This window comes from Neoarius graeffei, chromosome 19 (assembly GCF_027579695.1).
Source record: "Neoarius graeffei isolate fNeoGra1 chromosome 19, fNeoGra1.pri, whole genome shotgun sequence".
Classification (NCBI taxonomy): domain Eukaryota; kingdom Metazoa; phylum Chordata; class Actinopteri; order Siluriformes; family Ariidae; genus Neoarius; species Neoarius graeffei.
Window position 1 is genome coordinate 65,691,408 of NC_083587.1, and position 23,330 is coordinate 65,714,737.

At 43.7% G+C, this 23,330-nt stretch overlaps 2 protein-coding genes across 4 annotated transcripts in view; both read left to right on the plus strand.

The window, feature by feature from the left end:
• The first annotated feature begins 3,122 nt into the window (after nt 1-3,122).
• Nucleotides 3,123-9,867, plus strand: elp6 (elongator acetyltransferase complex subunit 6). Of its 2 annotated transcripts, none has more exons than XM_060901009.1 (8): nt 3,123-3,224; nt 3,333-3,465; nt 3,569-3,647; nt 4,238-4,308; nt 4,478-4,602; nt 6,584-6,776; nt 6,876-7,037; nt 9,467-9,867. In XM_060901009.1, the coding sequence occupies exons 2-8, from the start codon at nt 3,412-3,414 to the stop codon at nt 9,587-9,589; spliced, it is 807 nt and encodes a 268-aa protein (XP_060756992.1). In that variant the 5' UTR covers nt 3,123-3,224; nt 3,333-3,411; the 3' UTR covers nt 9,590-9,867. The 2 variants fall into 2 exon arrangements, with proteins under 2 accessions (XP_060756992.1, XP_060756993.1); XM_060901010.1 differs by having other exon boundaries at nt 3,422-3,465.
• Nucleotides 9,868-10,392: 525 nt separating this feature from the next.
• The window catches only part of scap (SREBF chaperone), a 59,829-nt gene continuing 46,891 nt past the window's right edge, over nt 10,393-23,330 (plus strand). Inside the window, exons 1-2 of one of the 2 annotated variants that reach the window (XM_060900462.1) lie at nt 10,393-11,041; nt 15,386-15,587. In XM_060900462.1, coding sequence (XP_060756445.1) covers nt 15,463-15,587 — 125 coding nt within the window. In that variant the 5' untranslated portion in view covers nt 10,393-11,041; nt 15,386-15,462. The remainder of the gene's footprint in view (nt 11,042-15,385; nt 15,588-23,330) is intronic. The other variant, XM_060900461.1, reaches the window with a different exon arrangement.

The following is a 23,330-nucleotide window of genomic DNA, read 5'->3' on the forward strand; positions in this document are numbered from 1 at the left end:
TATCAAAAATTAGATCACTGTGTTAATCTCAGTCGCTCATTTTCAGCAGAACTACACTTAAGTTTATCATCGTTTAAACTTAGAAAGTGTGCATTTCATTTTTGGCCTTCAGTGCTTTCAGCATGTCATTGTTGGTTTCCTGATTAACGTCTGTGTTAATATTTCACGAGTTGCCATGTACAGAACAAAGTATATTTCAAGAACAACAAGCAGAACCTCAGCAGCAAGAAAAACCCTCAGTTCAGTCGTATTAGCTCGCTTGATAGCTAATAAAGTTCCTTCAGTAATGTAGACGCCATAGTTTTTCTTCTATTGTGCCATGTAGCTAGGATTTGAACGCAGCTAGCCACACGGCAATCACACATTCAAGCATTTATAAAGCTAATAAGGTACAATCCTCAATCAGAGACTGAGGTATAATAATGGTTTAATGATTGTGTTATTTAATATGAGCTGTTTTCTTTTTGTCTTTTTGGGTTTCACTGAACAGTTTTATGTTGTCCAGTACAATCAAGACCTGGTAAAATGTAGATATGTGCCGATATGAAATGTTAGTCATGATAAATTTCTAAAATTGTATCACATTTTGCAATAATATTATAATATTCCCTAAATTGAGGTTGTTTTCATTTTTGATAGCACTGCCATTTTCCAATATGGCGGAAGTTCAGTTATACTTTCCGGTTAATACTTTTACACTGCAGTTTTAGTCTTAGAAAGTCTTTTTTTTAGAAATTAACCAGCATATCTGAGGAAAATGTTGACGTTCTTGATCATTTTGTGTCGTTTCCATGAGCTCTGTGCCTTTACAATATCTATATAAACGACTTTTAAGTGCTGTGTGCTAGCTAGCTACATTTTGTGCTTCAGGTGTTCGCTATATTTATTCTCACAACATTAATCAACTCCAATTTGTGTCTTATGTCTGACTTTCCATGCTGAAAAATGTCCAAATTTATAAGAATGATTTTAAATGCAGTGAAATTGCTTGAAAAAAATCTATTCTGCAATCAGAGTGAGTTTTTTTCCATGATCAGATTTGCACCTAAAGTAAGAGACCTTAGTAGGACAGCTTTATCCTGGATCAATCTCCTTCCAACTAAAATATTTTGAAGCATCCACACTAACCATATTACAGATATTAATTATTGTGTAATCGAATATCGGCACATGTCTAGTGAACAGGTTTATTATGACATGCAGTGATAGGATGAACTAGTGGAGTGGGACCAAGTGACAATGACTCGCCAGTGACACGTGCCACGTTTGTGTTTGTTTTTAATCCCCTCTTTCTTTTGTTAATTCACATTTTTTTGTACATCTTAACTCTGTAGCTTTGTAAATTCGGATCACCTGCCTTAAGCCTGGGAAGAAAGTGTCTGTGAATACGACCATCCTGCATCTATCTGCCTTATCACAGAATGTAAAAGCAACAGCAGTTAATATTGTAATGAGAATGATAATCATGTCTCTGTATTGTAATTCCTTTTTCCAGTAGCTTCTCTGATCTGAATTTATGGACTTGCAGATCAATCAATTCGCCTGAAGAGCCTCGGCCAAATCCTCGGTTCAGCTAGTTTTGATGCCAAACCTTCACACATCACTTTGTCTAATGCATTATTCTGTATATATTTAATTAAAGGTGCACTAGGATTAAATCTGGTGTGTCTCTGCAGTCTCCCTGTCCACCAGGACATGTTAAGAGTCCAAAGATTTCTTGTTTAGGCAAGTCAAGCCAAGTCAGTTTATTTGTATTGCGACTTTAAACGAGCTATTTTTATCCTTAATAAGTTTATTTATTCCTGATGATCAAGCCTGAGGTGACGGTGGTGAGGGAAAACTCCCTGAGATGACGTGAGGAAGAAACCTTGAGAGGAGCCAGACTGAAAAGGGAACCCATCCTCATCTGGGTGATAACATAAATGGGTGGTTATAAATAACTTGCTTCTATAACTGTGTCCTGTAGAGTCACAAAGTATAACTGTGTAACCAGGAACTTCTCATCTCATTATCTCTAGCGGCTTTATCCTGTTCTACAGGGTCGCAGGCGAGCTGGAGCCTATCCCAGCTGACTACGGGCGAAAGGCGGGGTACACCCTGGACAAGTCGCCAGGTCATCACAGGGCTGACACATAGACACAGACAACCATTCACACTCACACTCACACCTACAGTCAATTTAGAGTCACCAGTTAACCTAACCTGCATGTCTTTGGACTGTGGGGGAAACCGGAGCACCCGGAGGAAACCCACGCGGACACGGGGAGAACATGCAAACTCCGCACAGAAAGGCCCTCGCCGGCCACGGGGCTCAAACCCGGACCTTCTTGCTGTGAGGCCCAATCTTATAAATAAATCTTATTAAAAAAAAGATAGGGCAGCACGGTGGTGTAGTGGTTAGCGCTGTCGCCTCACAGCAAGAAGGTCCGGGTTCGAGCCCCGTGGCCGGCGAGGGCCTTTCTGTGTGGAGTTTGCATGTTCTCCCCGTGTCCGTGTGGGTTTCCTCCAGGTGCTCCGGTTTCCCCCACAGTCCAAAGACATGCAGGTTAGGTTAACTGGTGACTCTAAATTGACCGTAGGTGTGAATGTGAGTGTGAATGGTTGTCTGTAGCAAAAAATGCTACTATGTTTGCTGTTGTTGTGAACGAGTGAGTCGCCAGAGGTCCGTAACTGAGGTCCGTATCGTAGGATACGGACCCGCTTGCCAGCTAATCAGAGCGCAGGATTTGATGGAAACCAGACCACGAAAAAAATAAACTATTTTATTTACTGAAATACAAATTTTTTTGCTGTAGCATTTCATTTTGTGCTGAGAGACTGTTTGGAAATATTTTTGTCGACTCCATAATGTAGAAATCATCAAATAAAAATCTATCACAAAGTTTGAACTCAAAGCAAACAAAAGAACCATCGGGTGCCAAGACTTTTACACAGTATTCTATATATGCATTATTGTCAGAGCTGCTATTATAGAAAATTAATCAACGTCCACTCTTCTGACCAATCACAATCCAGAACTCAGCAGCGCCGGGGTGGAGTTGATTGCTTGCTGCAGTTCCTGGATTGACCTGTAGATGGCAGCATGTTCAGGTAAAGTGGGGAGAGTATTCATACAGACGAAGAAGAAGCAGCAGTGGGAGAGGCGTGTGTGTGTTTGTGTGCTGAAAATTCACTGAACTCGGATTTAATTAAATAAAGTGGCGTTACAGTCGCCATGGATACAGGTACAGCATATTATTTATAGATATAGTTTTCATGAGAGTGTTTTTATCACGAGAACATGAAGCTAATTTCATTTTCCCTCTGTGTTTGTGTGTGATTGTATTAATCAGACATTTCAGTGTTTTCTGCTTGAGTGAGTGAGTGTGTGTGTGTGTGTGTGTGTGTGAGTGAGAGAGAAATAAAAAGAAAATGTTTGCAGAGCTGAACAGCATTCTCAACACCAGCCCTGATGACGTCACACAGGTACATTCATTCCTGGGCTGCTCCTTTATTCATGAAGATTACAATCCTGATTAATTATTATAATTATAATGGAGTGTGATGTTATTTCATCGTGTGTGTGTAGAGAGAATTTATCCTGCTGTCAGACAGAAAGGCAGATGCGTCGTTCCTCATCCATCACTTCCTCAGTTTTTATCTGAAGGGTGAGTATAAGTGAACAAAAATCTCATCTCATTATCTCTAGCCGCTTTATCCTGTTCTACAGGGTCACAGGCAAGCTGGATCCTATCCCAGCTGACTACGGGCGAAAGGCGGGGTTCACCCTGGACAAGTCGCCAGGTCATCACAGGGCTGACACATAGACACAGACAACCATTCACACTCACATTCACACCTACGCTCAATTTAGAGTCACCAGTTAACCTAACCTGCATGTCTTTGGACTGTGGGGGAAACTGGAGCACCCGGAGGAAACCCACGCGGACACGGGGAGAACATGCAAACTCCGCACAGAAAGGCCCTCGCCGGCCACGGGGCTCGAACCCGGAACCTTCTTGCTGTGAGGCGACAGCGCTAACCACTACACCACCGTGCCGCCCTGTCATGAGATCATATTCTATTTATTTTTTTGCAAATGATTGGAAGCAGTTGATTGAGTTTTTATTCATTTTTAGAGTTTATTCAGATAAAGTCTAGAATGTGTGCTCCTCCAGTGAAAGAAGCAGGAAAACTGCTTTTAAACTGATCACTGTTCTTGTGTATACTTTAAAGAAGTTGTGTTGTTTTTGTTCAGCTGGCTGTAAAGTGTGTTTTGTGGGTCTGGTTCAGTCGTTCAGTCACTACAGCGCTGTGGCTCAGAGGCTGGTGAGTTGAGATTTCATTTGATTTATTCACTGCTGTTTTTAATATCAAATATTTAGTTTTTATTCTCTTTACATTTCTGCAGCAGAGCAAATGCCAGTAAAGAGTTCAGAGCTTCATGTACGTAATTATTAATGATGAAATAGATATTAAAAGTGTGTGTGTGTTCCAGGGAGTAAATCTGGCGCAGGAGAGACAGAAAGGTCGGCTGGTGTTTGTAGAAGCTCTGAAGGCCTCGGCTGCTGTGATGCTCAATGAGAGCAGCAGTGATGCAGCGCAGCTGTTTGATTATCTCAGGTCTCTCTCTAACGCACGCACTTTCTCTGTCATTCACTGTGTTTATCTGCATTTATTACCTCTTGTGTTTTTATCATCTGTCTATTGTTTCTCATATTGTACTATAACTGTACTCTGCCTTATTTTTTGGTTATCTGTCTTTCTGTTCATTTGTCTCTGTATCTCTCTCTAACCCTCTGTCTGAATGTCTGCCTGTCTAAATTATGTCCATTTATACTTTGGCTGTCTGTCTCGCCCGCCAGCTAGCTGTCTGTCTCACCCGCCTGCCAGCTAGCTACAGTGCCTTGAAAAAGTATTCATACCCCTTGAACTTTTTCACATTTTTCCACCTTACAACCACGAACTTCAAAGTTTTTTATTGAGATTTTATGTGATAGACCAACACAGAGTAGCACATAATTGTGAAGTGAAACGAAAATGATAAATGGTCTTCAAAATTTTAAACAAATAAAAATCTGAAAAATGTGATGCGCATTAGTATTCAGCCCCCCTGCTTCAATACTTTGTAGAGCCACCTTTTGCTGCAATTACAGCTGCAAGTCTTTTGTGGTATGTCTCTACCAGCTTTGCACATCTAGACACTGAAATTTTTGCCCATTCTTCTTTGCGAAATAGCTCAAGCTCAGCCAGATTGGATGGAGAGCGTCTGTGAACAGCAATTTTCAAGTCTTGCCACAGATGCTCAATGGGATTTAGGTCTGGACTTTGACTGGGCCATTCTAACCCATGAATATTCTTTGATCTAAACCATTCCATTGTAGCTCTGGCTGTATGTTTAGGGTCATTGTCTTGCTGGAAGGTGAATCTCCTTCCCAGTTTCAAGTCTTTTGCAGCCTCCAACAGGTTTTCTTCCAGGATTGCCCTGTATTTAGCTCCATCCATCTTCCCATCAACTCTGACCAGCTTCCCTGTCCCTGCTGAAGAAAAGCATCCCCATAGCATGATGCCGCCACCACCATGTTTCACAGTGGGGATGGTGTGTGCAGGGTGATGAGCAGTGTTAGTTTTCTGCCACACGTAGCGCTTTGCATTTAGGCCAAAAAGTTCAACTTTGGTCTCATCTGACCAAAGCACCTTCTTCCACATGTTTGCTGTGTCCCCTACATGGCTTCTTATGCCTGTCTTTCAACAATGGCTTTCTTCTTGCCACTCTTCCAAAAAGGCCAGATTTGTGGAGTGTACGACTTATAGTTGTCCTGTGCACAGATTCTCCCACCTGAGCTGTGGATTTCTGCAGCTCCTCCAGAGTGATCATGGGCCTCTTGGCTGCTTCTCTGACCAGTGCTCTCCTTGCTCGCTCTGTCAGTTTCGGTGGACGGCCATGTCTTGGTAGGTTTGCAGTTGTGCCATACTTTTTCCATTTTTGAATGATGGATTGAACAGTGCTTCTTGAGATGTTCAGAGCTTGGGATATTTTTTTATAACCTAACCCTGCTTTAAACTTCTCCAGAACTTTATCCCTGACCTGTCTGGTGAGTTCTTTGGTCTTCATGATGCTGTTTGTTCTTCAGTGTTCTCTAACAAACCACTGAGGCCTTCACAGAACAAGTGTATTTATGCTGAGAGTAAATTACACACAGTAGGACTCTATTAACTAATTAGATGACTTCTGAAGGCAATTGATTGCACTGGATTGTATTTAGAGGTATCCGAGTACAGGGGGCTGAATACTAATGCACACCACATTTTTCAGATTTTTATTTGTTGAAAATTTTGAAGACCATTTATCATTTTCGTTTCACTTCACAAGTATGTGCTACTCTGTGTTGGTCTCTCACATAAAATCTCAATAAAAAACTTTTAAGTTTGTGGTTGTAAGGTGGAAAAATGTGAAATAGTTCAAGGGGTAGGAATACTTTTTCAAGGCACTGTAGCTGTCTGTCTCGCCCGCTAGCTAGCTGTCTGTTTTTAAATCTGCCTCAGACATTAATGTGACCCTTCCTTGTTGTGCACTTATCATGTTGGTACCGTGTGTGTTCAGATCTCCGGTCCCGGAGCTCAGAGCTCTGTTTGAGTTTGTGCGTGCCTCTCTGAGTCAGGCTGAGGCAGACTCGAGTCGTCCTCCGGTGCTGATTGTGGATGACGTCAGTGTGTTTCTGAGTTTGGGTGTCAGCGTCAGAGCCGTTCTGGACTTCACACACTACTGTCAGGCCTTCGTCTGCTCCCAGCTCCAGGTGTGTATTCATTTCAACACACACACCAGCTGGAGTTAGCAGCTCAGATTCAACTGCTGTTTGTGGAATTTTAACACAATGTGTGTGTTTGGTGTTCAGGGCTGTGTTGTAACTCTGGTGCGATGTGACGACTGTGAGGATGATGATGAGGAGGAGAATGAGAGCTCCAGCCGTCTCCTGCGGGCTCTGAGTCATCAGTGCACTCTGTCTCTGAGCGTGGAGGGGCTTCAGACCGGTTACTGCAGGGACATCCACGGCCAGGTACCGACACGTTCTGATTGGTCACAAGGTGTCGATTAATTCTCTCTAACAGTAGTCCAGCTGCACGTCACAGGGTTATATTAATGTTATTGTTTCTGTAGTAACAGCTCATTCACATTACATTTATTCATTTAGCAGACGCTTCTATCCAAAGCGACTTACAAAAAGAAAATTAACAATCAAGATACATAAAAGAAGTCTTAAAAGAAATATCACTAAAGGGAGCTTTAGGCCCTGTCGACACGGCAACGGATTCAGGTGACTCCGATACAATTGCTTATCATTTAGGCCTGGCGTCCACACGGCACCGGCATTCTGGGTGCCCAAAACGCAATCATTTTGAGAACGGGTTCCAGAGTGGAAAGATCTGGCAACGTTGCTGTTGTGAAGTCGTCTGGATGAGTAGAACGGATTTGTTTACGATGACGTCACAACCACATGACTGTGAGTGCTTCACGCCGGGTAGAAGTGTAACGAACTCGATGCGAGTTGTCAACAAATCCTATAACTTGATTCATGAAACGCGCTTACAAAATATTTTCACTGTGAATATTTATTGTGTAATGGTGCAAAGTGAGAGAGAGAGAGAGAGAGAGAGAAAATAGCCCTTAGGACAGAGTCAATTCCGCCAGCAAAAATAGGGAAAAAAAGGAGCGATCTCACCTCTTCAGATGTTGGTTTAAGTCCGACAATACATTCCTCAAAAAGGGCGTAGAAGAGCAAATTAATCCATCAACGTGTAGCATTCAATTTATTCCGGACCATTAAAGACACCGCCTTCCGCGTAGAATCATACATCATCCTCGCCGCCATATTGGATAGGTCAAAGCGGAGAATAAAGATTAGCTGCGTTTAACTGTACCAACAGGTTTGCCGTCCAAACGAGATCACATGGGATTACCTTTCACAGGTGAGACTGGAAAAATACTTTTCATTGTATTTGGTCATTATAACATAATTTTACGAACAGATTTTTCTGACTTTATGGCTAATATGAAGTCTCGCTCATAAGTTTATGCGCATGCATCCTTACTACTTCTATTGTTCTGGTGTCTCCGAAGGGACCGTCTTACAGCGCCCCTAGAGGTGTGGCATGTGTATTGCATCGTTTTCAGCAAGCGTTGCGTTGCCATATGGACCTGATATTTTACTGATCGTTGCCCATTTGGATGCGATATATTTTTAAATAACATCTCGTTGCCGTTGTCGTGTGGATGTAGCCTTTAGTGCAAAAGTGGAATCAAGTGCAAGATGAGTGCAGTAGAGAGGAGGGGAGGTGTAAAGTCTAAGTGCAGGACAGGAGGTGTTCTCTGAAGAGCTGAGTCTTCAAGAGTTTCTTGAAGACAGACAGGGACGCCCCTGCTCTGGTAGCGCTCGGTAGATCATTCCACCAGCGTGGGATGACACATGAAAAGAGTCTGGATTGTCTTGTGCGCGGTGCTGGAACTGCCAAACGGCGTTCTTTTGATATCCGGAGTTGAGAAAGAGTAACCTTAGCCTTTATTAGAGGACTCAAGTAAGTAGGTGCAGACCCAGTAAGCACTTTGTAGGCTAGCATTAGTGATTTTGAATTTGATGCGTGCAGCCAGGGGTAACCAATGTAATTCAGTTAGCAGAGGGGTCACGTGCCCTTTTGGGCTGATTGAAGACCAGGTGCGCCGCTGCATTCTGGACCATCTGAAGTGGCTTCACTACACAGGCTGGGAGGCCTGTTAGAAGGGCATTGCAGTAGTCAAAGCGGGAGATGACCATTGTCTGCACCAGCAGTTGGGTGGCCTGTTGGGTTAAATATGGTCTAATCTTCCTTATATTAAATAATGCAAAGCGGCAAGACCGGGCTACAGAGGCAACATGATCTTTGAAGGTCAGCTGATCATCAATCATGACACCCAAGTTCCTTGCTACTTTAGTAGGAGCAAGAGCTAAGGAGTCAGTCTTGATACAGATGTTATGATGTATGGTTGGCTTAGCAGCATAAAGGAATAAAAAAACGTGTAATGGTTCATATGGTCGAGTTGTTTGCAATGTGTTTAATGTTTATGGAAGGAGTCTCCAGTGTCGGTGTAACAGTCAGAAGTAAAGCTGAAAAGTTTATGTTTTCCAAGATTTTCATGATGTTCAAACATTACACTTATGTTTCTCGCTAAAATGACAAACTGCTTTTTTTTTTTGGCTTATTAATGTCAATAGAAAGGGGGGGAAGAAGGCTGGCGAGAGAACGTGATGCAACATGAGATGAAGTGCTCACGTGCTTCATGGACGTTCTGCAGCATTAAATGCAACAGCAAATGATTAAAAAAATTTACATGTCTTTGCTTAATGAGTAAAAATTGTAATTGCTGTGGTATAAAAGCTTACTGTTTATAGAACATCATTTCCAAACCCCACTTCATCTCAGCACCCTGTCACTCAGTGTTGATGTTTTTCAGGTGAAGATTTGGTGGAGAGGAACAGGAGAGAACCTGCAGAGCCAGAGAAAGATCTATCAGTACAAAGTTTATGACAAAAGTGTGTCCTTTTTTGCCCCGGGGACCTCGAGTGCCGTGCTTTAACTGTTCACCACGATGACGATGATGGAGGACTCATTGTGTTCCTTGGACTCTGATGACTCTCAAACAAACATCTTTAAACTTTTCAATGCCCAACATTTTCTTTTCAGTTTTCAGTGATATTGTCTTTTTTTTATTTTTAGAAAAAAACAAATCTATCCCCTCATCTGGGGAACAGGATTAGAGGACACATTCGATGCTCCTTCCGATTTGGACAAGTTTCACTGTGTGTGTTGCGTCTCATTAAGTGTGTCCATGTTGGATTAAATTCTCGTGTTGGATTCCTTTCGTCATTTTTTTAAATTCATGAAATTATAATGGTCTTAATTTGTTGTTAGTTTGTAAACTGAGTTGGCTAATTTATATCTAATCTGAAAAAAAAAAAGATTTCAGATGATATGTTTCCAATGCGATAGGAGTTTTATAAACTAATTTCTTTAAAAACTACAGCAAATTTAAAAATTAATCCTTTATGACAGCACTGTAGAAATAAATGTTATACTAGTGAAATAAATTTTAATCAGAAGTGAGACAGGTATGTAAAAAAAAAGAAACATTTTAAAGTAAAATAGAAAGTGAATCTGTTAAATCCCTTTTGAATCAATTTCTACAGCTTTTGTAAAATGATCCGATTCACTGAAAAGAGTGAACTGTTACAAAAGAATCGGTTCGTTCTTTTTCATTGAATCGGATCACTCGGCTCAATTCGTCAAGAGAAGGTGATTGAGTCGAATGGTGTGATTCACTGAAAAGCGAATGTTTGAACCATTGGAAATAGTTTACTTTTTTCTGTGAATCACGTCATTTGACTCAGCACATCAATATGATTCGACTCTCAAATGATTTGATTCACTGTAAAGAGGCAACCGATTCAAATCACTTATCTCGGCTTATCAAAAAGAGTCGACTCTGAGTCAAGCTATACCATTTACTGAAAAGAGCAAACTTGGAAAAGAAACAGTTGGTTCTCTTCGGTGAATCAGATCACTTGGCTCGGCTCATCAAAAAGAATCGACTCAGGGTCGACTGATTCGATTCACTCTAAAAAGACATCTGAATCAGGTCACTTGGCTCAGTTCATCGGAAAGAGTCGACTCGGAGTCAAATCGTGTCATTTACTGAAAAGAGCAAACTCGCTCGAGCAACAGTTAGCTCTTTTCACTGAATCAGATCGCTTCGCTCGGCTCATCAAAAGCATCGAGTCGAATGATCTGATTCACTAAAAATAGCTGCCTGTTTCTTGAGTGACCACAAGATGGCGTGGTTTGTGTTTTATCGCTGGCGGGTTGAAGTTGAGGGTTCATGTTGTACACATGCAGAAGTCTAACATGAATCTGTATAATTAGTGCATATATACATATGACACTGTATTATTTTAAAAAATTGCAGCAGATAAAAAAACCCAGCCAGATTGTGAGATAAATCGTTTATAAAGGAAGGAGAGAATATTTTGGGGTGAGTTTGACTTTCCTGCAGTTTAAATGCTCAGTAATTTGGGGATATTTTTGTTGCTTTGCAGGTTGGGAAAGCATGAAAGCTCGGCTAGGCTAAGCTAATACAGGCTATGCTAACAATTTTAGCCGCGAGTACGCGCTTTAGGTTCGGTTTCTCAATAAAAACACAATTTATTAGCAGATAAATTAGTGTTAATTTACATATTCTGAGTTCAAAACTGTAAAATATGACGTTTAAATGACCGAAAACGCCTTTAAACAGAGCGGGTTGTTGCTCGGTTTATTAGCCGGCTAGTGTTTCTATGCTAGCTAGCTTAGCTTAGTTTAGCTTAGCTTAATACCATGGGAACGCACTTCAAATGAATGAATATCGATTATTATTATTATTTACTTTAAATTTCAGCGGATATAATTTTAAATTTAGTTAATGCGAACAATCCTTGAAAGTTTCTATTTAGTTTTGTGCATGTGTGTTTATTGCTGGTGTAGGATTAATTAGCTCCTGGCGGCTAAAATCAACAAATATTAATGAAATTAATGAATTTCTTTGAACACAGTCATAGCAATGTCTTGTTTGTTTATTATTTTTAAAATGTTTTTAGTTATTTATTGCTAGAATTGATGGGTTTTTTTTTTTTATTTCCGCACTCGGAACTGAGATTGCTTTCTTATTGCATCATCAACCTTTTAATTAAAGAATAAAATCTGAACAATCTCTGGGGAAGAAACTTTTATTTACTTTATTTTTTTAATAAAAATTATTATTTGGTGGAATGCCACCTGTTTAAATCGTTAATAAATGTTTTTAACAGAATGAAGGACCTTTATTGTGTATTTCAGTCTCATGGTTTGGGTGTGTGTGTGTTGTGCTGCTGTAGGAAAATAATCAGCTCTGCAGTTGATTAATTTCCAGTAACATCATGCTTTGGAGTGTTTTATTCCTCTTACACCACAGCGCTTGCTTTTTTTTATGATTATTAACAAGCAACACGTCAGACTTTTTATCCATTTATAGTTACATCTAATGTGAAATTATGCAAAGTAAGTTATTTTCTGTTCTCACTCACGCTTCTTCACCAGACTTGTTTTTTTTTTCCTCTCACGCCGCTCGTCAAGTAAAAAAAAAAAACTGCGAAGATGTGTAAACCTCTCAGGAAACTTTAGTTACAGCTTTACCTCTGACTGACACTGGAGACTCCTTCCATAGGTGTTACAGAAACGTCTCGTTAAAGAACACATTGGTGATTGCGCACGTACAGCGAGTCGCTGTGAATGAGCTGTTGTTATAGAAACAGGAATGTATATTTTAAAGAAGAACTGAAGGCAAATTTTTTATCATCAAAATTCTATTTATCTCATTTTATTAAATATCAGAATGCATGTTTGATTGCTATTTTGTCGCTGCTGTAGCAAGTTCTGAGTGTTTGAAATATGCTCTGTAATATATCAGTCCGTATGTCAAAGCGATGGCCGTAAACGAGATTTGTTGAGACCTGTGCGAGACATCGTAGGACGGAAGTAAAACGTACAGCGGAAATCAAAGTCACCAACATCTGCCAACACTGTCAAAAGAGACACGCGCCCTCTTTCGAATGCTGATGTAATCAAGCCGGAAGTTTTGTTTGTTTTGATAGCAATCAGGAAAGTTTGAAAAAAGTAGGCAGAAATCGTCATTTAAACTCGTTTTTGTGCAATACTTCGTTTGGAAAACAGTTTTCAAAATGTCGGCACTGACACCTGGCTGACACTTCTTCACGTTTCGAAGTCTCGCACAAGTCTCGTGAAGATCACGTGGATAAGCGACGCCTGCCGTGGACCAAACAAACTAAATTCAACACGGCTAAAAACCGAATAGGCCGATAAGCATAATATTTAATTGCAATTAGTTGCCAATACGAGTCACGATATAAGGTTACTAAACACGAAAACGTAATTGAATAACACGTTAATTAAGAAATAAAGCACGTTTAACAATGACTTCAGTTCTCCTTTAACATCTTGTGACCAATCACAGCCCAGAATACAGCAGTGCTGTGGTGTAAACAAGCAGATCAGGACTGGAGGAGGGTGTGATTCTTGTTCTCACACACACGGTTCTATAACTAACACTCCCATGGCTACGCTGTTTTCCTGCACACAGTGTTTAGTGTTTGAACAGAAGCCTGATGTGTTCTTCTCCGCCTCCACGCGGTTCTTTAATCAGGTGAGAACCCAGAGTCACACTCGGCTCGAGAGCGAGGTGGCCTCCAGCAAAGAAAACGATTCAGTTCTGAACTGACTCACCTGCAGGAAGTGAATCAGACGTGACGTGTTTCATGTTGCAACATGTTTTTTATTTTTGTTGTTGTTGATGTGAGCTGATAAACCTGAAAGGACCTTTGCGGAAGAACATGTTAAATGTACAAACTAAAAAAAAAATCTCACTGATTTAAACTGATGAAACGAAAGGAAAATAAATGCTGGGTGCAGTGCACATTAGTTTTAAACTGAGTTTTAAAATGGGTTGTTTTCTATTTTAGCAAATTCTTCTTTTTGCTTCTTCAAGCTTCTTCATGGAATGACATTGAAAACACTTAAAGCGAGACGGCCTTTCGATTTCATAAAATCGGTGAAATGTAGTTCCGTCTGAAATGTGGTGATTGTGATATCTGTTTATTTCTGTAATATCTCACAAAATATCAGGCCATTCTGTGGCTGGGAAGTTATTTAATTTGAGGGGATTAAAGCAAATAATGTGCATGAAATCGCTCGCTTGGCGCAGTCGAGCAGACAGAGGAAGTCCGTGTGCGCATGCGCAGGTTTACCTTCTTCTTCTTTTGGGTTTTACGGCAGCTGGCATCCACAGTGTTGCATTACTGCCATCTACAGGTTTCCCTTTGAGCGTGCACTGACAGTTCCATCATTCTGTCGCTAAACGAACAGCTGATCACACCGAGGTGCTCGCTGAGCGCCCATATTTATTAGTTTGGTCCTGCGTTTCCTTTCCTTCGTATATAACATAACGTCTTTTCTTCTCGCTTTCTTTCCGTTACTGTAGTCACTCTTTCACGTTTCATTCGCACGCTCACGTCCTCCATTTTTCTCTCCTGTTTCAAATTTGTATTCCACAATGCCTTGCGTGAACGGGAAAGCCCACCACGGGATGCATGACGTAGTATCTTGTATTGGGTCATGGTGAAGCAGGAAAAAATAGCTGAGAATTTGGGGCCATGCGGCCCTCTAAACTCATTAATTGTTCTATTTAAAAAAAACTAATAAAATTGGAAGTCTGTGATTCGAATTCAGTAGCTTTCAGTCACTAAACAAAAATAATTGGGTGTCGGGAAAATTCTTTTTATGACCTACACTTGAAAAATCTGAAAGGCGGTACAGCTTTAAAAAAAAAAGCCATCGTGGAATATTCTACAGCAGAGTTGGCGCTGATTAATGCTGTAATCATTGTTGAATGTTTGTTTTTTTGTGTGTGTGTATAAGGAAATTATTTGACATTAAATTGTCCTAAAAGTTTTTTTTGTTTGTTTGCATGAAGAGAATTTGGTTTCTGAGGTTTTCTCATTTTTATTCCGTCGTCATTCACATCTGGATCATCAGTTAAGAAATGGACAAACTGTAGAGTGTTAAACAGACACACAATTATTTCTGATGTGAAACACAAGAGTTTGGTTTGTATAAATGTTTGTTTCAGTGCACGAGTGTGAGTGTGTGAGAGAGAGAGAGAGAGAGAACAGCGCCACTGTAGTGTGGAATGTCGGAGGGTGTGGTGCAGAGTGGAGGTGTGTGAGACTGAGTTGTATTATTCTAAACCTGCTGGAATTCTGACCAGAAAGAAAGAAATGAGGAGAAAAGGAAGCAAGGAAGAGAGAGAGAGAGAAGGAAAAAGAAAAGAAGGAAGAGATAATACAAGATTAATAATGAACAGAAAAGAGGGAAAGATGGAAATGAAGAATAAATGAAAGCTCGTGAGAAAGGAATAAAGGATGAACAGAAAGAAGGAGGAAGGTTTTGTAATAAAGCGGGATGAGATTTTGTGTTTTTGTTTGTGTTTGTAAACAGCATGTTTCTGATGGTTGCGGTTGCCATGGTGATGACTGTGCACTCACAGCAGGTGTTATCTTTATCTCCATCTGCTATCTTTCATATCATTCCCACTTTCCTGATTAATTTTTGTTTTATCAGATGGAGCTGGATATAATAAATGCGGTAATGTCCCTGTGAGCGCTGACACGTCGACCTGAACGCGTAAAGAGGAATAAAACCCAGCGATAACGCAGCTGTGATGTGCTGATGTCATTACGGTGTCATAAAACACTGTGTGTGTGTGTGTGTGTGTGTGTGTGTGTGTTAGGTGCCCGGATGAACTCTGGTGCCGCCCAGTTGGAGCACCTGAGCCTGATGGCTGCCAGCTGACCTTTGACCACCAGGATGATGTCGGTCAGAGAGCGGCTCCGCCAGAACATCTCAGCCGCCTTCTACCGGCACGGTCTGCTCTGCGCCTCCTACCCAGTTCCCATCATCCTCTTCACCTCCGCCAGCATCCTGGCCTGCTGGTGAGTCACATGACCTACGTGTCATCACTGGGCTTTATGCTGCGAATACAGCGGAACTTTAAGAACGCCCAGTATCTCTGAGACACAACGCACCACACCCCGATTCTACACACAGTTTCTTTCTTTCTTGCGTTCTTTTGTTCATTCATTTGTTCTTTCTATTGTTCATTCTTTTTGTCTGTTTACTTCCTTCCTTCCCCCTTCCTTCCTTTCTTCCTTCCCCTTCTCTTCTCCTTCCTTCTTTCCTTCCTTCCTCCCTCCCTCCCTCTTCCCTCCCCTTCCTTCCTTCCTTCCTTCCTTCCTTCCTTCCTTCCTTCCTTCCTTTCCCTTCATGATGGAGATAAACTCTTCAGGAATGGCAGTCTAGCGTCCGTCGTGTTGATGACGATTCTTTGTTCTTTTATTAAAATGTTGTGTATATCGTGGGATATTAATTCACTCTCAGCTCAGTGATGGTTTGTGTCTCTGCTCTTGTTGGAGAAAATAAAATCTGGATGTTGAAAATGACTGAAGGCGCCTTCAGTTGAGAGAAAATCAGAAGATCAGTGCTGTTTATGACGTTAGTCTGGGGCCCCCTTTAAGGGCCCACTGTAATTCATTTCACAGAGTAATGACACTTTTTTTACTGAACAAATCCACATTGCTGAAAAAGTGTGATAAGATCACATGACGGAAAAGTGGTTGAAGGTCTTTATTCAGGTTTAAATAAGCTACAGGACAGGTGAGAGGGTGTGAGCTCACGCAGCATCAGCGCCACTCCCTGTCCAGGAAAGACGACTCCCTTTAGTGAAAGTGAACGAGAGGGCCGTAGTGTAAAAGGCTAAACTCGCCAACTGAGTGAAAGGAGTGTGAGAAAGTGACCCTGAGGGACGAATGACTCTGTCTCCAGCTCAGCACACCAACACTGCCTGCTTTGTGAAGGTACAGGGACCTCAGTGAGGCGTGTAGAGCCGAGGGACTCGGACACTGTGGCCATCAGAATTCCAGGAGAGAGAGAGAGAGAGAGATTGTGTCCCATCATTCTTCTTTTATGCAACTCGACCTTTCCTAATCCGAGGCTGAGAGTCAGATGGAGACGCTTGTCTTGGAAATCAGTTCCTTCATGACTTCCAGTTGCATTATACCACAGCAATTTACCAACAGTTAGTACGATTCATTTATTAAAGAGCAGCATGTCAAACTTATTTTATCTATCTATCTATCTATCCTTTTATCTGTTTATTTATTTATTTGTAGTTACGTTTAATGTTGTGGAACCTCCACAGAACAAGTTAGTTCCTGTTCTCACTTACATTACAGCAGCTATAAACAGTTATAGCTGTTAGGGGGGAGAAGTGGGGTTAGGGTAAGTGTGTGTGTGTGGGGGGAAGCAGGAAAGATATTGCACTTTATATTGCACATTATATTGCACATTGTCCGGTATGGACCCTTTTCACGTGACGTCACGACAAACGCGGCCGCCATTTTGGACATGTACTACCAGTAGTTTACCACAGCCAACACTGAGGAACAGCAGCAAAGAAAGTGTTTATTTTCAGCAAGACTTCCATCATGCCACTATATTGTTGTGCACCTGGATGTAGTAACCATCAACAAACAAGGCAAGGGTTATCATTTTATCGGATCCCGACGGAGAAGATGGATAGCGGCCATTAACAGATTGGCAGCCCTCGGCATACCAGCGCTTGTGCAGTGACCACTTTGTTGGAGGTAAGACGAATAAAATTAGCCAGAAAAGGCATTACATTGCTGTTAACATTCTGTGGCGGCGAGTGTGTAACCAAATAGGCTAAAATAACCCATTGTAACCTCTTTGTTCTTCTGTAGTAGCTATTGTTGACTAGCTAATGTCAACAACATCATAGCTAGTATGTTACTGGAGCAATGTTTACGTTCAGTCATTTGGATGACTGTTAAAACCTTTCAGTCTCAAGTTTTTCCTTTACTGTATTTACTAGTTTACTGTAATTATGATCCGGCAGCTATTTACACCGGATCCAGTGTAAATAGCTGCCGGAGCCAACGTCCGAGAATTAAGCAGCGCGCTCTGGCTTGCTCGCCCTCAAATTAAGCAGCGCGCTCCGGCTTGCTCCCAGAGTGTTCCGGCCGAGGTTCCGGAGCGCGCTCCGGCTTGCTCCCCATCAAATTAAGCAGCGCGCTCCGGTTTGCTCCGGAGCAAGCCGGCGCGCGCTGCTTAATTTGATGGGGAGCAAGCCGGAGCGCGCTCCGGAACCTCGGCCGGAACACTCTGGGAGCAAGCCGGAGCGCGCTGCTTAATTTGAGGGCGAGCAAGCCAGAGCGCGCTGCTTAATTTGAGGGGGAGCAAGCCGGAGCGCGCTCCGGAACCTCGGCCGGAGCACTCCTGGAGCAAGCCGGAGCGCGCTCCAGAACCTCGGCCGGAGCACTCCTGGAGCAAGCCGGAGCGCGCTCCGGAACCTTGGACGGAGCACTCCTGGAGCAAGCCGGAGCGCGCTCCGGAACCTCGGACGGAGCACTCCTGGAGCAAGCCGGAGTGCGCTCCGGAACCTCGGCCGGAGCACTCCTGGAGCAAGCCAGAGCGCGCTCCGGAACCTCGGACGTTGGCGTGTATGTGTATGGCATGGCGATGGGTTTTTAACGACATATGTATACAGATCATGTGGGCCGAAGTCAGGTAAAGACGAGGGCTTCGTGTACTTCCGTACGTCAGTGAACAATCCTGGTGGAAGCAGGTAAACGTCGTTCTCTAAGCCTGCTAACCTCAATTTTTGCAAATACCTCTCCCTCTGCTCGCCCTGTAAATGCCCTACGTCGCTGGATAGTGAAGGTGTTTTCTGCATCTCGCTCCTTTTTCTTTTATGTTTTTCGTTTGTCGCCTTCCTCGCATTCAAACTGATTCGAGCCGAAGTCCACTACATGTCCAAAATGGCGGTCGCGTTTACGAAGGTCACGTGACTGAAAAGGGTCTATTGCTTATTGTTAGGCTAGGCTACTGCTCCTTCCCGTCCTCTGTCCTCCTGTTACCCCTCCTCCCCCCCAGAGAGGAGTTGTACAGTCTGATGGCGTGAGGGACAAAGGAGTTTTTGAGTCTGTTCGTCCTGCACTTGGGAAGGAGCATTCTGTCACTGAACAGGCTCCTCTGATTGCTGATGACGGTGTGTAGAGGGTGACTGGCATCGTCCATGATGTTCAATAGTTTGTCCATAGTCCTCTTCTCTGCCACCGTCACCAGAGTGTCCAGCTTCATGCCGACCACAGAGCCGGCCCGCCTGATCAGTTTGTCCAGCCTGGATGTGTCCTTCTTGGATGTGCTGCCCCCCCAGCACATCACAGTGTAAAACAGGACACTGGCGACCACAGACTGATAGAACATCCACAGGAGTTTCCTGCAGATGTTAAAGGACCGTAGCCTCCTAAGGAAGTATAGCCTGCTCTGTCCCTTCCTGTATAAGTGATTGGTGTTGCAAGTCCAGTCCAGCTTGCTGTCCAGCCACAGCCCGAGGTACTTGTAGGAATCCACAGCCTCCACCTCGACTCGCTCGATCAGAACTGGTCGTGACCTTGGTCTGGACCTCCCAAAGTCAATGACCAGCTCCCTGGTCTTTGAGTTGTTGAGCTGCAGATGGCCATATTATCTGCTGAGGGAGTTCAGTCACGTGATCACCATCACCATCAGACACAGCTGCTGCATGTGAGAGGATTCACTCTGTCACAGCAAGGCTGCAGACACAGCACCCTGAGGCATTTATCATCATTTCTGGGGACTTTAATCACGCTACTTTGGACTCTACTTTGGCTGCTTTTTACCAGGCTGTGGATTGTCCAACAAGGAACAACAGGACAATTGACTTGCTGTATGTTAATGTGAGGGATGCATACAGAGCCACACCCCTCCCCCCACTAGGGAAGTCTGACCACAACCTGTTTCTTCTACAGGCGAAGTACACCCCCCTGGTTCAAAGGCAGCCTGCAACAACTAGCTCCATCAGGAGGTGGTCCCCTGAAATAGAAGATGCCCTCAGGGACTGCTATGACATCACGGACTGGGATGTGCTGCTTAGCCCACACTGCGAGGACATAGAGAGGCTGACACACTGTCTGACGGATTACCTCAACTTCTGTGCAGATGTGGTCTCCCCCGCTAAGACTGTACGGTGTTACCCTAACAACAAGCCATGGGTAACACAGGAAGTCAAAGCTGTTCTCAACAGGAAGAGGGCCGCCTTCAGGAGCAGGGAGGTGATGAAAGCAGCACAGCAGGAGGTGAAACGCTGTGTGAGGGAAGCTAAGGACAGCTACAGGAGAAAGGTGGAGCAGAAGCTGAAGGAGAACAGCATGAGGGAGGTCTGGGAAGGTGTGAAAACCATCACAGGCCACAATACAAAGACCAGAGTCGTTGAGGGGGCAGTGGAGAGGGCAAATGAGTTGAATGACTTCTTCAACCGGTTCAACCAGCCCACGTCCCCCCCCTCCCCCTCACTGCAGCCATCTCTCCTTCTTCCCTCAACACACCTCCCCCCAGTCATCACAGCAGCCCCCTCCTCCCCCACCTCAACACAGACTCCTCCATGCATTACTGCAGACCAGGTCAGAGGTCAACTGAGGAAGCTTCACCCCAGGAAAGCAGCAGGCCCGGACAAGGTGTGTCCACGACTACTGAAGACCTGCGCTGCTGAACTGGGTGAACCACTCCAACGCATCTTCAACCTCAGCCTGCAGCTGGGGAGAGTGCCCACCCTCTGGAAGACGATGTGTATCGTTCCAGTTCCCAAAAAGAATCGGCTCAGCAAGCTGAACAACTTCCGACCGGTGGCACTCACTTCACATCTGATGAAGACGTTGGAGTGGCTCTTCCTCAGCCTCCTCGGACCCCAGGTACAACATGCCCAGGACTGTCTGCAGTTTGCGTACCGGGCAGGTGTCGGTGTGGAAGACGCCATCCTCTACCTGCTACACCGAGCCCACTCGCATCTGGACAAGGGAAATGGCACAGTGAGGATCCTCTTCTTGGACTTCTCGAGTGCCTTCAACACCATCCAGCCCCTTTTGCTTCAGGACAAACTGAACAGGATGCGAGTGGACCCCTGCCTGGTCACCTGGATCTCCAGCTACCTCACTGACAGGCCGCAGTACGTCAAGCTGAAGGACATCACGTCTGACACTGTGATTAGCAGCACCGGAGCACCCCAGGGCACGGTACTAGCCCCTCTTCTCTTCACCCTGTACACCACGGACTTCTGCTACAACTCAGAGCTGTGTCACATTCAGAAATTTGCCAATGACACAGCCATCGTGGGGTGTATCAGTGACGACAGAGAGGAGGAGTATAGGAGCCTGGTGAGGGACTTTGCCGTTTGGTGCAACGGGAACCATCTGCAGCTCAACACCTCGAAGACTAAGGAGCTGGTCATTGACTTTGGGAGGTCCAGACCAAGGTCGCGACCAGTTCTGATTGAGCGAGTCGAGGTGGAGGCTGTGGATTCCTACAAGTACCTCGGGCTGTGGCTGGACAGCAAGCTGGACTGGACTTGCAACACCAATCACTTATATAGGAAGGGACAGAGCAGGCTATACTTCCTTAGGAGGCTACGGTCCTTTAACATCTGCAGGAAACTCCTGTGGATGTTCTATCAGCCTGTGGTCGCCAGTGTCCTGTTTTACACCGTGGTGTGCTGGGGGGGGCAGCACATCCAAGAAGGACACATCCAGGCTGGACAAACTGATCAGGCGGCCCGGCTCTGTGGTCGGCATGAAGCTGGACTCTCTGGTGACGGTGGCAGAGAAGAGGACTATGGACAAGCTTTTGAACATCATGGACGATGCCAGTCACCCTCTGCACACCGTCATCAGCAACCAGAGGAGCCTGTTCAGTGACAGAATGCTCCTTCCCAAGTGCAGGACGAACAGACTCAAAAACTCCTTTGTCCCTCACGCCATCAGACTGTACAACTCCTCTCTGGGGGGGGGGGAACAGGAGGATAGAGGAGCGGGAAGGAGAAGTAGCCTAGCCTGACAATAAGCAATACCGGACAATGTGCAATATAATGTGCAATATCTCTCCTGCTGCCCCATATCTTATTCTTTTTATATTTGTATATGTAAATACTTAATTTATCTTGAAGTTTTTTCTCTATTTCTTTTTTCTGTTTATCTGTAATGATGCTGCTGGGATCTTAATTTCCCTGAGGGAACCCGCCCAAAGGGATCAATAATGTTTTAGCTAATCTAATAAATGGTTAAATTCCTGTGTGTGTGTGTGTGTGTGTGTGTGTGTGTGTGTGTTCATTTCTGGAAAGCTGCTTTGTGACAGTGCCAGTTTTTAAAAGCACGATACAGATAAAACTTTCTTGAATTGAACATTTACCTGCTCTAAAATTTGTCGACATACAGTGTTATAAATTTGGAGCTCCTCCTGCTGGGACAGGAATGTGAGAACGGTGTTCTTCGCTCACTCAGGGTTCTGAGAACTATTGTTTCAGAGAAAACAGGATTTCTGAACTTCATTCCTTGAGTGCCGTCACGCCATTTCACGTACAAACAAACACATGATAAAACATCAGTAAACTGCCTTTAAAGTCGACTCAACATTTTGATCTCAGGATCTTTGTGAATTACGCAACGCACAAGTACGTACACAGCTTTCAGAAACCAAGCACAACACAATACACACACAGGGGAGTGTAAATAAATGCACCAAGGCTTCATCAGATGGATTACAGATGTTTAATAAAACTACTACAAGTGCTTGGTGTCTGAAGTTTTCTGATTTTGGATACAAACTACGAGGCTAATGGAGCTAATAATTCGTTGTTTATAGCTTCCAGTTTAGCATGTTGGAAACTGCATGTGTAAATCATCACCCCTTCCTCAGCTCACTCAGAAGCCCAGTTTCATAAATCTGGTCTGTTAAAGGAGCAATCTGGTGTTTTTAGCGACCTCTAGTGCCAGCAAAGTGAAGTATAAGTAAAAAAACAAAACAGATTTTTTCCTTCTCCAGCCGGCACGGTGGTGTAGTGGTTAGCGCTGTCGCCTCACAGCGAGAAGGTCCGGGTTCGAGCCCCGTGGCCGGCGAGGGCCTTTCTGTGCGGAGTTTGCATGTTCTCCCCGTGTCCGCGTGAGTTTCCTCCGGGTGCTCCGGTTTCCCCCACATTCCAAAGACATGCAGGTTAGGTTAACTGGTGACTCTAAATTGAGCGTAGGTGTGAATGTGAGTGTGAATGGTTGTCTGTGTCTATGTGTCAGCCCTGTGATGACCTGGCGACTTGTCCAGGGTGAACCCCGCCTTTCGCCCGTAGTCAGCTGGGATAGGCTCCAGCTCGCCTGCGACCCTGTAGAACAGGATAAAGCGGCTAGAGATAGTGAGATGAGATGAGAGATGTTTTCTCCGAATGTTTTTTTGAAATGACGTTGGAGGTTTTGGAGATGCTTTTCAAAAAACAAAACTGTCGTGAGAGAGAAATAAAGGAGTGTAACTGTATTGTCGGGGCTGTTCGAGGTCACTTTGAGACTTGACCTGAGTGAAGTGGGGAAGTTGATCATCAGCTCACTCTTTGTAATGAGAAATAATGATGTCTTTCATTTATATAAATCCTTTTCTCACACTCAGGGTCACTTTATAATAGAGAGGAAAGTGTGTGTGTGTGAGAGAGAGAGAGTGCAAGTGTGTGAAAATGGGTGCAGTTATTCTTATCGTAGTACAAATATGTCGTAGACCAAGAGTCAGGAATTTCAATCTATAGTTCATTGTTTTGTTTCTCTCTCTCA

Bases quoted from the DNA above. Each gene is read 5' to 3' on its own strand.
- elp6 (XM_060901009.1), top strand. From the start codon at position 3,412: ATGTTTGCAGAGCTGAACAGCATTCTCAACACCAGCCCTGATGACGTC. The intron at 3,466-3,568 runs GTACATTCATTC...GTGTGTGTGTAG, and splicing joins GCCCTGATGACGTCACACAG to AGAGAATTTATCCTGCTGTC. The intron at 4,603-6,583 runs GTCTCTCTCTAA...GTGTGTGTTCAG, and splicing joins CAGCTGTTTGATTATCTCAG to ATCTCCGGTCCCGGAGCTCA.